General features: G+C 39.0%; 1 protein-coding gene across 1 annotated transcript; it reads left to right on the forward strand.

The window, feature by feature from the left end:
• Positions 1 to 5,079: 5,079 nt before the first annotated feature.
• LOC113238911 (putative U5 small nuclear ribonucleoprotein 200 kDa helicase) lies at positions 5,080 to 12,031 on the forward strand (the record flags this gene model as incomplete). The annotated part of the gene is made up of 6 exons (XM_026475759.1): positions 5,080 to 5,269; positions 6,219 to 6,352; positions 7,945 to 8,142; positions 9,809 to 9,953; positions 11,348 to 11,484; positions 11,925 to 12,031. Coding segments are annotated over 6 exons (911 nt in total), but the record flags the coding sequence as incomplete, so codon positions are not given.
• Between the last annotated feature and the right edge of the window lie 3,277 nt (positions 12,032 to 15,308).

Raw genomic sequence — 15,308 nt, forward strand, 5'->3', positions numbered from 1 at the left:
GTCTCCGTAAGGAACAGCATTTCTGGTCGAGCCGTCTCAAGATGTTGGTGGACGGCGTGGATGTTACTGTGAAGTCCTCGAATGTTCGTGAACTCCACCTTAAAGAGCGCTTTAGTGGTGGGGGTGTGCACCGCTGTACGACCGAAATTTGTACTTTGCGCTAACATGTTGGAGGAAAAAAGAGGCGTGAAGCGAGAAAACAGTGCACGGTGATTCACGCTCCATACTAAGGCGGTCATAAATACGTAACTCCGAAATTATTATTATTTTTTTATTTTATTACGTTAAAATATGATTAGGTAAACGTAAATTAATAAAATTATACATTTTAAAAAATATTTGACAATATTTAGGTGTAAAAATGTCTCGCAGTAATTTTGTTTTTAGACGATGTATCTAAAACATTTTATACTGCGACTTTTAATGGTAAAACTGTGTAAATAATGATTATTTGTATTAACAATAACCACAAATGAATAAATTAAAACAATAAAAATACATAAAAAAGTTCATTTTACAAAATACAAACAAAACACAAATTATACCAAAATACATTAAATCTCAACAATATTAACTTTAAATACATAACAAGTCTAATACAGCTTTTGACAGTACACCTTTTTTTTTAACAGGTAACTTTCGTAGACCTGTTATGAAGGGATCTGAATGAAGAAGCAGCCTATTTACTAAATCTGTGTTGGTCACAATGCGACTCATTTTACGCGTATGATTTTTTCTAAAAGACTTGATGTATTTGTTAGTCGCTTCAGCTGCTTCTTCAGACAACTCTCCGATTGACAACAAACCGTAATCTATAACATTAGCACCATGAATTAGAACTTTGTGAACGGAAGCAGGCATGTTATACCACGGATACTCGGCAACTAACTGCCGAGCCGTCTCTAAAGCGAACTCTTCGAAGTTCGTCTTATTAATATTATATCCCGAATTTAAACATTGAAGGATGATCCAGCAACGATCTAGGAGATCCTTCTTGATCCCAGTAATTTCAGCGGAAATTTCTGAATTCGAGAAAAACCGCCTGGCTGTATTACCATCGTTTGATGTTCCGCTTCCGCCACTTTTAGGCTTATCCATTATAAGCCCTAATCTTTCTCTAAATTGAGTCTGAACATATGATTTTTTTGCAGCAACAAGCATTTTGTCATTAGCGGACCTAGCTTGCCATTTCCTAACATCTAACTTGTACGCGACATGAACAAAATATTCAAAAAAACGTATTAACGCGTGAAGAGGTGATAAACCAAATTCATATTTACTCTCATCGACTTCCTTATTTAAACATTCGTCAATTTTGTTCATTTCACTGGGCAAGGCGTTACAAATAAAACATTTTGATGAAGAAACACCACTAAGTGCATTACACACTTTACCATCTACCATAGTAAGTTGCAAACAATGAGTAATGCGATATTCGCGATCTTCTTCCTTGAAAACAGTAGGCTGCAAGTTCCTTATTTTATCTTTAAAATGAGCTTCTTCCTCAACTGACACTGCAGTCGATTCCTTCAAATATCGGAGGCGTATAGGACGACAGTATCGAGTTGATGAAGGACGAGGATTTTTCCACAAAACTACTGAATTTTCTTTGTTATCTGTTGTCAAAACAAGCTGAAGTGGCACATACGAAGTAACAAACAGGCTACGGCTTCAAGAGTGGAGTCAGAAAAACACTGTTTATATTCTGAATGCCCTGTACTGCCATCGAAACCCCATTTCCCTATCAAAGATATCTTATCTAGAGACTCATTAGGTACACTATCCAAAACATCTTTTTGAGACTTGAGAATCCGATTGGCAGTATGATCTAATAAACTTTGAAGTTCGACTTCGGCGGATGATTCTGTAACAGTAATATCTGAAGGATAACAGTGTTTTTTAGATTCCACGACACTTTGGTAAGATGGGAAAATGGTTTTTGAAAACTTATTGTCTATAAATTTCTTTACTAATATATATTGATGTCGAGTTAACTGAGCTTCAACAATGAGCGATAAAACTTCGCTAGAATCGATTTCAGGACAAGACAAGCTATCGGACGCATTGAGCAATGACTGTACAAGAGAAGGGTCTTGGTTAGACAAACTAGCCAATCTTCTCCTTTTTGTACGTTTACTGGTGTCGTCAAAGTTAATTCTCGGACGGCCATGCGATGAAGAAGTTGATTTAACTTCGTCAAAGCTCTGAGATACACGTAACTCAGTTCGCTGTACATCAATATTTTCAACGACATGCAGCCAATCTGAATATTTTTCTAAGAATTTAGATCTAGTACGATTCGACTTTGCCCAGTAGTGGGAAATTCGTTTACAAATATTCTTAATTTTAAGGCTTAAAGTCTCTAAATCAATATTTTCGATGTCGTCAGAAAGGGATGATGTTTCGGTCAAAGTGCTCAGGACGTGTTGCATTTTTTCATTTGGATTACCCACTTTAGAGTGCCAAATATCAAAAATTGTCATCCTCGATACAGAACATTTGAAAAATGTACCTAAAACAATATGAAAGCTGAACTTAAAAAAAAATTAAAAATTCAATACTATGGACATGCATACTTTGACACCCCTTTAAGCCAAGAAGAGGCAGCAAGATGCAAATGAAACTTATAGCTCTTAATAAGGACATACTCCTTATTCAAAAACCATATACCTCAGGTGCAGCTCAGCGCAGCCAAAAGTTGTAGGTCTAAAGGAAATTAAGTTATGCCAAAAATTTTCACCAAAAAACTGCCTTCAATAAAAAAATTATATAAAAAAAAATATGCATAAAAAAAATTAAAAAAAATTGATAATAAAAGTACATACCATGCTCTTGGATCTCCATGCTTTCACAACACGTAAACACTTGATTTGGAATAGTGACACTCAAAAACAAAGTGATTAAGTTTCGATGACTCACACGTGGTGATAATTAGTCTCGCGATGCGCTCACTTCCGATGCACAAAAGTGAATGATAACGTGACCTAATTACATTGATATTTATAGTTTTTGGAAGCTTGTTAACTAGTTACTAACTTAGTGAGTTGATCTAACCGGGATAAGCCAATGATTTTTTTTGATTTATGGCCTATGGGGGAATCACAGTGCAGTGCCGCGACACAAGCGGTCAAATCGCGGGGCCTGCTTCCCCAGAGACTTGCCTACAGACAAGTTGCGCTGAGCCGCCGGACGGAAGGGCCCCCGAATCCCCCCGGGAATGGCCGCCGGGACCCCACCTCCCGGTCGCCAACCGGCACGACGAACCACACCGAGATTATGCGCGGCATGGTGAGGCAGCCTCAGAGCTGGTTAAGCACGCTTGGGCCCCTGTACTGTACCGCGGGCGGCCAGCGGAACAACCGTTTCTACGGGTCTCCCTGGCCGGCGGGTCAATGCAGTTGTCCTGGCACTGGTTCGGCGGAAGCCTCCACAGACCACAAATGTCGCGGCAGCGTTGCCTCGGGCTCTGGTTGTACGCTGACTGATCCCGGAACGCATCCGACTAGCGAACACTTGGCGGGTTTTCCATCATGCGCACGGTGGTCACTAACCAGGCGGGTTTTCAAGCCCTACCACCAGTGGAGCAGCTGGTTGCTCAATATCCCTTAGTCGCCTCTTACGACACCCACGGGAAGAGAGGGGCGGTGAATTGTATTCTAATCCGTCACCGCACGGTGTCCGAGTTACCAGAGCATTAGTGGTGTGGTGTATTATTAATTAACTCCGTTTTTTTTGTTACGGCTTAACTTCATGTCTGTTGACCATATCAGTATACAAAATAATTTCTTCTGAACTTTCGTCACGTCCCAAACTCACGGCACCATTCCGCTTCTATTAACCCAAAACAAAATTTATTCAAGAATTTCAACTATATATTTTCACATATTTTTCATAAACAGACGCATATAAATTATGTCAACAAAAATTTATATGGGAGATTGTCCTTTATTCAGTACAATACATGTTACGAGTACAATATTATGAATTTATGCTTAAAAGCGTATTGCACTGGAAAAGGCCCAAATAACAAATAAAATTAAAAAGAAAATAAAAAATAAAAAATATGGACGCTAATTAAATAAGCACAACATAAATAACATAATTAATTTAGAAAAATAACATGCCATATGCGTACAGCGTTTTCGGAAATTCACTCTGTCTTCATGTATTTTGTGAAATGGACGTTAATGTGTGACAAATTTTTTGTATTTACGTCACTGTCGGTAAACTTAAAATGATTGCTTTTCCTCTATATTTGTTTTACCGTGTGCTGAGTTTTGTACGATGAACATTTTTTAAATATATTTTATAATACTTTATGTCACTGTTACATAATGAAAGGCATTAAAATACGAGTGAGGGCTTATGAAACGAGCCGACAGGCGAGAAAACATCTCACGCGTGAGTTAATGCTTAATTGTGCACAGTTACATACACTGCTTTATCTACGCACATATTAAAAGCACTCTGTGATGTGAAATGGCGGCAAATAAAAACTTTTCTCACGCGTGTCACACAACCGTAGTTTTTAAACTAGAATCGGCCCCAACTATCGTATCGACGAATTGTTTGCTATTGACATTTCATTTGGAATAATACTTAATCTCGACTGATATTGGAATTGAGGTCCAATCTAATTGTTTTTGTTGTTAATTTTCATAGATAAGAAATTTGTTCTAACATAACAGTTTACCTTTATGCTGGTCGTACTTTTCCTCGTTCGGTCGTTTACTTACCTATTAGTTTAATACATTTCGATACCTCCCACGTAAATTGTTGTAAGTCAAATTACCATTTATTGATATTTAACTTAAATATATTCATTTTTATTATTTCAACAAGATTTTTCTGTCGATATTCAACAGCAAGTTGATTGAAAAAATAATTCTGTTACATTATGTTTAAAGAGATAACTGGCTATGACATTATATATAAATTATGCACACATTCTACGGGAATCGAACCCAGGACCATCCCTCCAAACGGTCAACAGAATCACCGAGACCATAGTATAAAATACACGAAATTTAACAACGAAAAGTTTCAATTGCCATTCTAATCAATTTCACTATTTTTTAGATAGCACAGCAATCAGAGGCCCCTCGCAAACGTCACAAGACAGAAACCGAGCACAGTGAAACATCGGGCCAAGTTACTGGCTCACGAAAAGTGTTACAACTCGAAGACTTGGTCTTCGCTGCTGGGTCGCATTTCATGGCTAACAAGAGGTGCCAGTTGCCACCAGGGTCCTTCAGGAAGCAGAGGAAAGGTGAGATTATCTAAATTCTTATTGAATTGATATTCAAGTATTTTTATGTGAAATTACTCCACTAGTTTGTTATAATTATTAATACAAAGATCGAACACTCAAAAAAATTCCTTCGATCCGGCCGGATTCGGACCGACGTCTTCTAGCGGACCTCACGAATGTTTTCTATGTGCTTGTTGTCGGATCTTTATATTTGGTTTTCAACGACTTTTTAGCCGTAGCGCCATCTATGAGAAATCTAGGATATTTCGTCAGCTTAGTTGGTATAGCGTCTGGCACGAAATGCTAGAAGACATCGGGTCGAAGGAATTTTTTTTTGAGTGGTCGATCTTTGTATTAATAATTGTGTTAACCATTACTTGTTCGTCGCGTCAATATATATTTTAGTATATTTTTTACTAGCAGTAGAGCTCCTTGTGATAGAGAACCTTACTTATTTTCAGAGTAAGGGGTGGTGGTGAAATTACTGGCACATAGGACTTGTCAACTCATGTCTCATGGTAACGGGCGCAGTGGCAGTGCCCGTCAAATGGTTGCGATTTTTTTTCTTTGCTAAAGTTCTGAACGACACTGCAACTTACAACAATCACTTTTATTTTTATGATACCAAATGACAGGACGAACAAGTCGTGCGCCTGATGTTAAGCGACACGCCTGTCCATAGCAGTTGCAGTAACACTCAGATCTTTAAATCGAAAGATCTGAGGGGCACTGCCACTGCGCCCGTCACCCTGAGACGTAAGTTGACAGGTGCCTGTAATTTCAGCAGCACCTTTAACTCTTTACAGTAATGCTCACATTACTGTTTGGCGGCAGGAATAGATAAGTTGGCAGTACTTGCCTGGACGAGCTCTTTCACAAGCAGCTTTTACTGCTGCAACATTTGTACGTTTTTACAATTGTATGACTGTGTGTCGATGACCGATGTATTTTTATTCGCTGACCTCAGGCTACGAGGAAGTCCACGTGCCTGCTTTGAAACCCAAGGCGTTTGACGAGGGAGAGAATCTGGTCCCCATCGAGGATCTGCCCAAATACGTGCAGCCGGCTTTTGAAGGGTTCAAGACATTGAATAGAATACAGGTATGCTTTATAGTGTTTCTGTTTGAAGTGACCTTTTTTGGTTCCGGCCCTGGGATCAAAAGGCGCTTTTGCACTAGCGAGGCAATACGAGAATTGAAATATCGCTGGCCTATTTCATGGTTAGAGTCAACCAGTCGTCGTAATACTTAATACACGATGTGCTATTTCATCACACTTACCCGTAAACAAGGTCATAACATGCAGGCAAACTCGACCTGCAATGTCCTAAACGTGGACCTCTGCGGTCTTTTTCATTAGGTTACCGTCCGAGGGCGGTAATAGATTTTTAATTTTATACTAATACTTAACACAGCCCGGGCAATAGGGAAACCCTGTGTCGCGGGTGCCATGGACTCACACATAGACAACCACAAATTACACCCAAACTCACGAGATAAATAAATTTAGGCCGTAAAAATATTTCATACAAGAAATAAACTATTGTATCTACTTCCTTGCAAATGTCATGAAAAACATTTTGTATGTATTACGGGCATTGACTTACAAATAAATGGGCGACGGGTCTAATACAAAAACCACAAAAAAAATGTCCCAAGTCAACCTATTCGAAATTTAAATTGTAATGTCATCGCAGTATCGCGCTGTCAGTAGAACAAATGAAGACTAAAGCGGAGTTTGGCGCTCTGTATACGATTTTTTGTCCGCCTTACAAGTGCGGACACTTTTTAGCGCGGACCCGACGTCCATATAATTGTAAGTCAATGATTACGGGCGATAAAAATTACAAACCTCGAGTCTTTAAAGCCTTCAACCTTCGGTTTCGGGCTTCTAACAAACTCTTGTTAATAATTTTCCGAGGAGATAGTGGAGTACGTCAGGCTAAAAGCCCTGCAACAACGTGAATTTTAATTCGTTTGTGGTGCGAGTAACGACTGAACATCTGTCGACCTTCAAGGAGGTGGAGTTTTGGCCGAGGGGTGTTATATATCGGCGATTCCGCGGCCGGTTACCTGACACCAGATTGCGCTATATGTCGCCGAGAATTGCAATTCGTTATTTAGTTTATCTACACACATATTATAAACCTTTAAGATGTATTAAAAAACCACTAATTACGACCAGCATAATGATAAATTGTTTTGTTTGAACAAATTTCTTATCTGTGAAAATGTTATTATTGCATTATAATAACATCGAATTCGATATTATTATTACATTCAAATTTCGAACATCTCCGAAAAACAAAACAATTTGATTCGACCTCAACTCTAATATCAGTCGAGATGAAGTTTTATTCGAAACGAAATTTTGACAAATTTCACACGTTACTTGATATCGAACGGTATGGTAGTTGGAGCCGACTCTAGTTTGCCCATGATATAAAAATAAAAAGTGCGGTTCCTGAACACGTCATATAGACCTTGTAATACGTGTATAGATAAAGCAGTGTATGTAACTGTACATAATTAGGCATTAAAACAGTCGTGTGATGTTTTCATGAAACCCACACTCGTATTTCAAAGCCTTTCATTATGTAACAGTGTCTTAAACTACTATTGTTAGTAAATTCTTGTTTAGACCGCTTTTTGATGTTGAGGAAAAGTGGTGACAAACGCTGTTATCAATTCCAGAGCCGCATCTCGAAGGCGGCGCTAGAAACGGACGAGAACCTGCTGGTGTGCGCGCCCACCGGCGCCGGTAAGACCAACGTGGCACTGCTGAGCATCCTGCGCGAGGTGGGCAAGCACGTCAACGACGACGGCACCGTCAGCGCGCACGACTTCAAGATGATCTACGTCGCGCCCATGCGCTCGCTGGTGCAGGAAATGGTGGGTGGCTCTCGCTGATTACCCCTGCTGATGACAGCTCGAATTCTAATCAATTAGTGATGTCCTAATACATTTCCGATTCGATTTTTTTATGATTATCGATTTTATTTATGAAGAAGTTTTAATCGTGAATGTGACCGGGACCGAAAAAGAAGATTATTGTCTGATTGGGATCGTGATGTTGCGTTTGACAATTTGTGTACGCAAGAATTAATTTCAAAGAAGATAAATATATTTAAATGTATATTTACAAAGAGCAACCCTTAGGGCGCATTTATTCTACACGAATTTCATCGCGCTCCGAGCGGAGTCAGCGTTGTCGCCGCGCAGGAATCGCGTGCGTCTAACTGTCATGGCAAAATACGCTCTATTTACTTAGCATTTACGTTTTAACTTAAGTGAGCGCACCGGACACGTGGGCGAGGCTGGCTTGTCATTGATCTACGTGGCGGTTGTATTGTTCCGAGGAATTTAAATGTTGTTACCTAGTAAATATAATTCAGATTCGCCATTAATGTACATGAAGGCGTGGTAACTAGGCGCTTAGAGTTTCTTGCTCATTCATCTCAGGGGAATCTGCTTTACGTGAATGAGCAGCACCATATCTTTCTACGTTAGTTTTTACAGTGTCGCTCCCTACCAACCCTGAGGGCATACGAGAAGGGCACTATGACCTGTGCGCGCACAGGCACCTTACAAGTTCAGGTTCTGACCCCAAATCATCCATTCTACATGGTTGTCACAGACCTCTGTCACTTGATTTCATCCGGTCGAGAGGCTAGTGCCTCGGGTAAGCCACCCCGGGTGCACGTACAGTACCCTCCCTATTTTCCAGATAGGTACCGGACCTGTAGGCACGTTCACTTCCCGTTGTGCATTGCATAAGTAGCGGTTGCCACCGCTAAGCCATCGACTCTTGAGTCCACTACCAAATCTTCTCATTGATGGCAGAGCTGTAACGCACGCTCACTTCCCGACGCCGAAAAACGACGTCTTTCCAGTTCCCAATAACCTAAGCGGCTGGAGGGACCGGAGGATATCTAGCTTATCCTCTACTAGTTCTCCGGGCTAGTGCCGGAGATACCAGTCGCAGTGTCCTGCGACAATATCCGGACGTAGCTTCCAACTTAAAGGGCAACTCACGTGTCCCGCGCGTCTCCTAGCTTCAGGTTCTCAACTAGACCGCTACTAAGACGCGCCAGTTGCTCATGAGACAGACGCCCTAGCCACATGCAACTGGGGCAGACAAACATGTCCGTCTCTGCAGCTAACCACAAACCACAGCGAGTCCATACCCAAATCCGGGTCCGCCAGAGACGCCTACAAAGACGTATCACTGGCGGAGGGCTTGGCCCGGACGCCCGCTGAACCCTGGTCTTGCCATCGAGCCCGTAGTCTCCGGAAAACCCTATATCTCGGGTCGGTAGATAAGGACAACGAGCTTACTAACGAGCAGTAGAGTTTAATCAGTATAACGATTTTAAGTGTAATTTGCTTACCTATGTAATAAATAAAGATTATTTGACTTTAAACCCAACCGCCTCATGTTGTTAGCGAGGCTAGCTGGAATTTAACTACGTTCCTGCCTTCATCTCGCATTTTTCTCGCTGTCGAACCTTGGCCACGCTCCTCGACTTCCGCTGTAACGTTATTATTAATTTGTCAGGTGGGAAACTTTAGTAAACGATTAGCGTGCTACAACATGAAGGTATCGGAGTTAACAGGCGACCATCAGCTTACAAGAGAACAAATTGACGCCACACAGCTCATCGTTTGCACGCCAGAGAAGTGGGATATTATCACCAGAAAAGGTAAGAATATTGTACAAACAGTAAACAACAACATTATTGTTAAAGCCGGGAAGTATAGCATTGCCGGACGAATATGAGTGTCTTGTATTATACGAGTCAGGTAATCCCCGATCCCGCCGAGGTATATATAGTGTTTTTTTTTCAAATATTGCGAGGAAATAATAAATCCTTAAAAAATGAAGGATATTTTTTTTTATTGTAATATCAAGTGACGGGACGAACAAGACGTGCGCTTGATGGTAAGTTACATGCCTGTCCGTAATAGTTGCAGTGCCACTCAGAGCTCGAAATCGCAGAGATCTGTTACTGCGCCCGTCAGTCTGAGACACAACAAAAGTCCCATGTGTCTGTAATTTCACCAACGCCCTTACGCCCTCGAAACCGGGACGCAGTAATGCTCACATATTTCTACCGAATTGGTAAGGTGGCAGTACTTCCCTGGACGAAAATCACAAGGAACTCCACTGCTGCGTAAACGTACAATAGATTAATCTTAGTACAGAGTACTAAAAAAAACCGACCTCAAAAGTACGTGGAATTACATTTATTTGCCAAGTTTTATTGAAATATGGGGATGTTTAGTTCGCCACTACACAGGACTTGACACAGGAGATAATAAAAATCGGTTGTCAAAGTATATACTCAAAGTATATTGAGAGAAAAACGCCTTGAATTGGAGAAATAGCAAAATCAACCATTAAAATAATTGCTCCTAAATTAAAGTTAGGCGCTATTTATAGAAATGAATCTTCATGCGTGAACAGCCAACCTTAGAGGTAGATGATTTTCTTCAAAATCAAATAGGACCACTATGGAAGTACCCCCTTTCCAACAAAAAAAGAATCATGAAAATCGGTTCACAAATACCGGCGTTATCGCGTAACATACATACAAAAAAAAAACCTACAGTCGAATTGAGAACCTCCTCCTTTTTTGAAGTCGGTTAAAAAGTAAAACAAGATTTTATAATCTTCACTAATTTCACTAATTTTGCTTCTTGTTCTAAATTTGGCGGAGTACACTACAGCTTACTATTGTATTTTCGCTTTTCTCACTAGAACTCATTTTCGCGAACAAAACAAGAAAAAGATTCCTACAAATTACTTTTTTTAAGTGTATATTCGTGAACCTTATTTAAAATCAAAATAAATTATATCATAGACCATATTTTATTAATTCTCGCAATTACAGCCTTTAATAAAATTTTTCTTTTCTTTTCAATGTCACGGACTTATTAAACCACTCTCGTAAATGTAATAGAGGACGCACGTACGTCGTATTTCACAAACTTCGAACTTACATTATTGCTCAATTTTCCCTACACACTTTTCATAACGTGGACAGTCGGTTCTTCGCTGGTGATCAATAATAAATTAAACGTGTTGCCTCCCTAGGTGGCGAGCGGTCATTCACGAACCTAGTCCGTCTCATCATTATCGACGAGATCCACCTCCTTCACGACGAAAGAGGGCCTGTCTTGGAGGCACTGGTAGCCAGGACACTCAGGACCGTAGAGCAGACGCAGGAGGAGGTAAGACATACCGACACGTTCAAGGTTATGCGTTTAAACGCATGTTTTACAGTAGCTTTGGTACTGAGAACATGGAAGATGTGCGCGCTCGCACCTATGTGGTTCAAAAATGAGTGAAAGACCTATATACTGTGGCTCTAGTGATAAAGGGTACAAGTAAAAAAACCCAACTGTACAAGGCGATGCAAAAAACAGTTAATATGGTATTAACCGTTAAATGTTTTTCGCGTTTCCTTTGAAAGTTTGCTTTTTTGACTGTATCCATTTTCATAAGCGCCACAGAATTTTTCTACCACGGGAAGTAGAGTTAGGGGCTGCAGGGCTCGCTTTTGTTTCTGTATGTGTTACCTTGATAAAGTATTAACTTGGACTGTGTCTACCATGACGAGAGGCGCCAATTTATAAGCGCGTGAGCAAATTAACAAATTTTTTTTCCGTAGGTCCGTCTAATAGGGCTATCGGCCACTCTTCCAAACTACACTGACGTTGCTGCTTTTTTGCGAGTCCGGCCAGAAAAGGGATTGTTCTATTTCGACAATTCCTTCAGGTAAACTAAAAGAATGAATGAACGGAATATTCTTTATTACACGTAAACTTAATGTGCAACAGGCGGCCTTATTGCTATTTATTCCAGGCAACATTAGGATAGAAATTTGGGATAGTCTAGTTTATGTATACATTACAAATTTCATACATATATAGTTACAACATGTCACTTTTTGTACTACTCTTCGAAAAGTGATCGTCAGTTTACAAAATAATGAGAATAATAATTATACACTTCCGGACACATAATTCGAGTCACCACGCATTTTCAGTATTAAATGCCCTAAGCTTAAACAATGTTTGATTAGTAAAAACTATTATGCAATTTTGAAACTAGTATACTAAACGTCTTTTCCATAAGTCCTTGTTGGGAATTTGGATTTACAAAACGAAGGGAAAACTTTTCTTCGATGATAACACTATTTTCGTATTCTAGCACTTAACGACAAAAATGCGAGGTGGCTCGAATGATGTGTCGTGGAGTATATAATGGTAAGTCATAGTAGACAATAGTGTACACATGGAAATCAAGGTTATAATGTAATTTAACTACATTTTAAGTAGAGTAAATAATCTGTACAATCAAGATGGGAGGACCAGGAGACCTAAGACACAGGGTATCCTAGTTTAGGCTCATGTCTCTCACAAAATTGAATATTGAAACTCTATACTGTTACTATTAGGTACATAGCGATGTGAGGGAAAATAAAAATATATTATTATTACTAATGAAACCCAATTCAATTAAACTAACAATGTCAAGTGGCTTATTCCCATCGGATCCCCTACAACCGATCCCTTGGGGGAACCGTTTTATTTTAAATTGTTTTCTATTCCCATCGGATCCCCGTGCGGGGCATAAATAATAAATTATTATATTTTTTTCCCACCTGATGCCCTGGTACTTACAAGTTTATTTTTGGTAGGTACTGTGGTACAGTCAACAAGAAAATGTGTTGGAGGGTTGTTCTGTATTTTATTTAGTTTATTAGAAATGAATATCACTAACCTACTAACCACTAACCACTAAGGTATACAACCTTATATAACTGTGTTAACTTTGATTTGAAAACTTTTTTTCTCTTGACTTATTGTATTTGTAAGATAAGTACAACCTTACAAATACCATAAGGCGATCCGTAGGGAGTTGCAAAATATAGAGGGGATCAGTTGCAATTTAAAATTGGCGGTGGATTAGTTCTTGGGATCAGATGGGAAAAGCCCTGTCAAGTGTATACAATAATACAGGAAATTTTAATATGGATTCTTAATAACTAATAAATGTAAATTAAAGTATAAGCTCTGTTGAAGATATGCAAAAGCTTTGTTGAAGTTTGTATGCGTCTGATTTTAGATATTGTTTCGGGCGATCAACGCCCTGGGTTTGAGTGGGTGATTTTTTATGGTATAAAGCGCCGCCCATTTTTAAATAGCAAAGAGCTGAAGGGCACTACTACTGCACCCGTCCTAAGATAAAATAATAATAACGTATAATAATAATATGGCACGCAACCACACATGCCTGGTCTCATCCGTCAAACTATTTATTTTACTTTTGACAGCGAATTCTAATCAATTAGTGATGTCCTAATGCGTATCCGATTCGATTTCTTAAAATAAATGATTTTATTTATGAAAAAGAAGTTTATAATCGTGAATGTAAGCGGGTTTTGTGTTCGAGAAACGAATCACGAATTACATCTATGGCATGACCAAAATGGCGGCTTAAAAAACAATTTTAATCCCGATTGTGTTACCAGTGTCACAAAATTAATTACGACCTTAAAAATAATCTTTTAATGTAATCATTGTATACAATGAAATTAACTAAAAATATATATTGCAAAATGTTAATTGTTCTAAGTTTTATCAGATTACAATTTGAAAAGAGTTAGTTCGAGACTTATTATTGTCAAAAATATGAAACTACCATTTAATAGTTACTTGTTAGGCAAGGCTACAAAGTTGTTTTTTGACGCGAGTATTGAGCGTAGTGGTTCAAAATTAAAATCCTGAGCGTAACATGGGTTTGAAGACACGAGACGCAAAACGACGTTGCTACCGAGCGAGCTACACAACTTTTCACCTCACTATATCGAGGAAAATGGTAGATGAAAGAGAAACAATTGAACTATAAAAATTTGTCAATTTAATGTGAACAAAAAATATTCCAACTGATTTATATTACATAAATAATGTACGACAAATCGCGTAGTTGAACGTGTCATTATGTTTTTTTTCATCAAGTGACAAAATATTTTTTTGAGATATCGTAAAATACCATAACCCAGTTTTAGAATATTGAAATTGTTTAATGATATTTCAGCTATGCATCGTTAGGGCAAGTTCCGATAAGTCGAATACGATAAGTAATGACTGTATTTAAAAGAGAATTTTGTGTTCTATCTTTTTCTATTTGAAAAGGATATTTGACCATTTGTCACTTCGCCGCGGTTTAATTAGTGGACGGCAGAATATGCGTCCATACACGGGGCGTGTGTTAAAGTAAATAAAAATTACAGATGGTTATGAATCCATCAATACCCTTGAAAATAAAACGCAATGCCAACATACCTTTAAATTAAACTTGGTACCAAACTTGTGGTACCAATCGGCGAACACGATGTCAGCTAGAGCTGAGCTAATTTTAACTGTTTTTAAAAGAGACTTTTGTGCTCTATCTTTTGCTATTCAAAACGGATATTTGACCATTTTTCACTTAGCCACGTTTTAGTTAGTGGACGGCAGCACAGTCCATCGTCAAGTTCCAATTTCACGCTAGCGTGAAAAAGCTTTTGCGCGCAGATTTCTAATGAGAAAGAAAGCCTTTCCGAGCTAGTAAGGTGGAAAATGCATTTTTTTGCTTGGTTGTCCCCTTTGTTTACATTTTGGCACCTAATTATGATCCATACTATAGCCAGAGAATAAAGACTAAGAGAAAGGACACTCTCCGCCCCTCCCTAGTTTTAGATACCGCATCACGCCCCGCACATTGCCGGTCACATTGACTGAACGACAACAAGGCTGCCGGCGAGCCGTTTTAGCGCGAAGACGGCTTTGACATTTGAATATAGTTTTCATTTATTAATTACGAAACTTGTAAGTTAATATAAAACATTATTTTATGTCACTATTCATAATGGTCGTGAATTGTGCTGTGTACGGCTGGTTTATCATCATTTTCCGAAAGATGAAACGAAGTAAGTAAAAAAAAACGTATGTCTGAAACTCATTCAGTTATTGTTTTCTTCATTTATTTACTGCAGAGTAATATATGT

Source organism: Hyposmocoma kahamanoa, unplaced genomic scaffold (assembly GCF_003589595.1).
Source record: "Hyposmocoma kahamanoa isolate Upper Pololo Valley unplaced genomic scaffold, ASM358959v1 98814, whole genome shotgun sequence".
Taxonomy (NCBI): Eukaryota; Metazoa; Arthropoda; class Insecta; order Lepidoptera; family Cosmopterigidae; genus Hyposmocoma; species Hyposmocoma kahamanoa.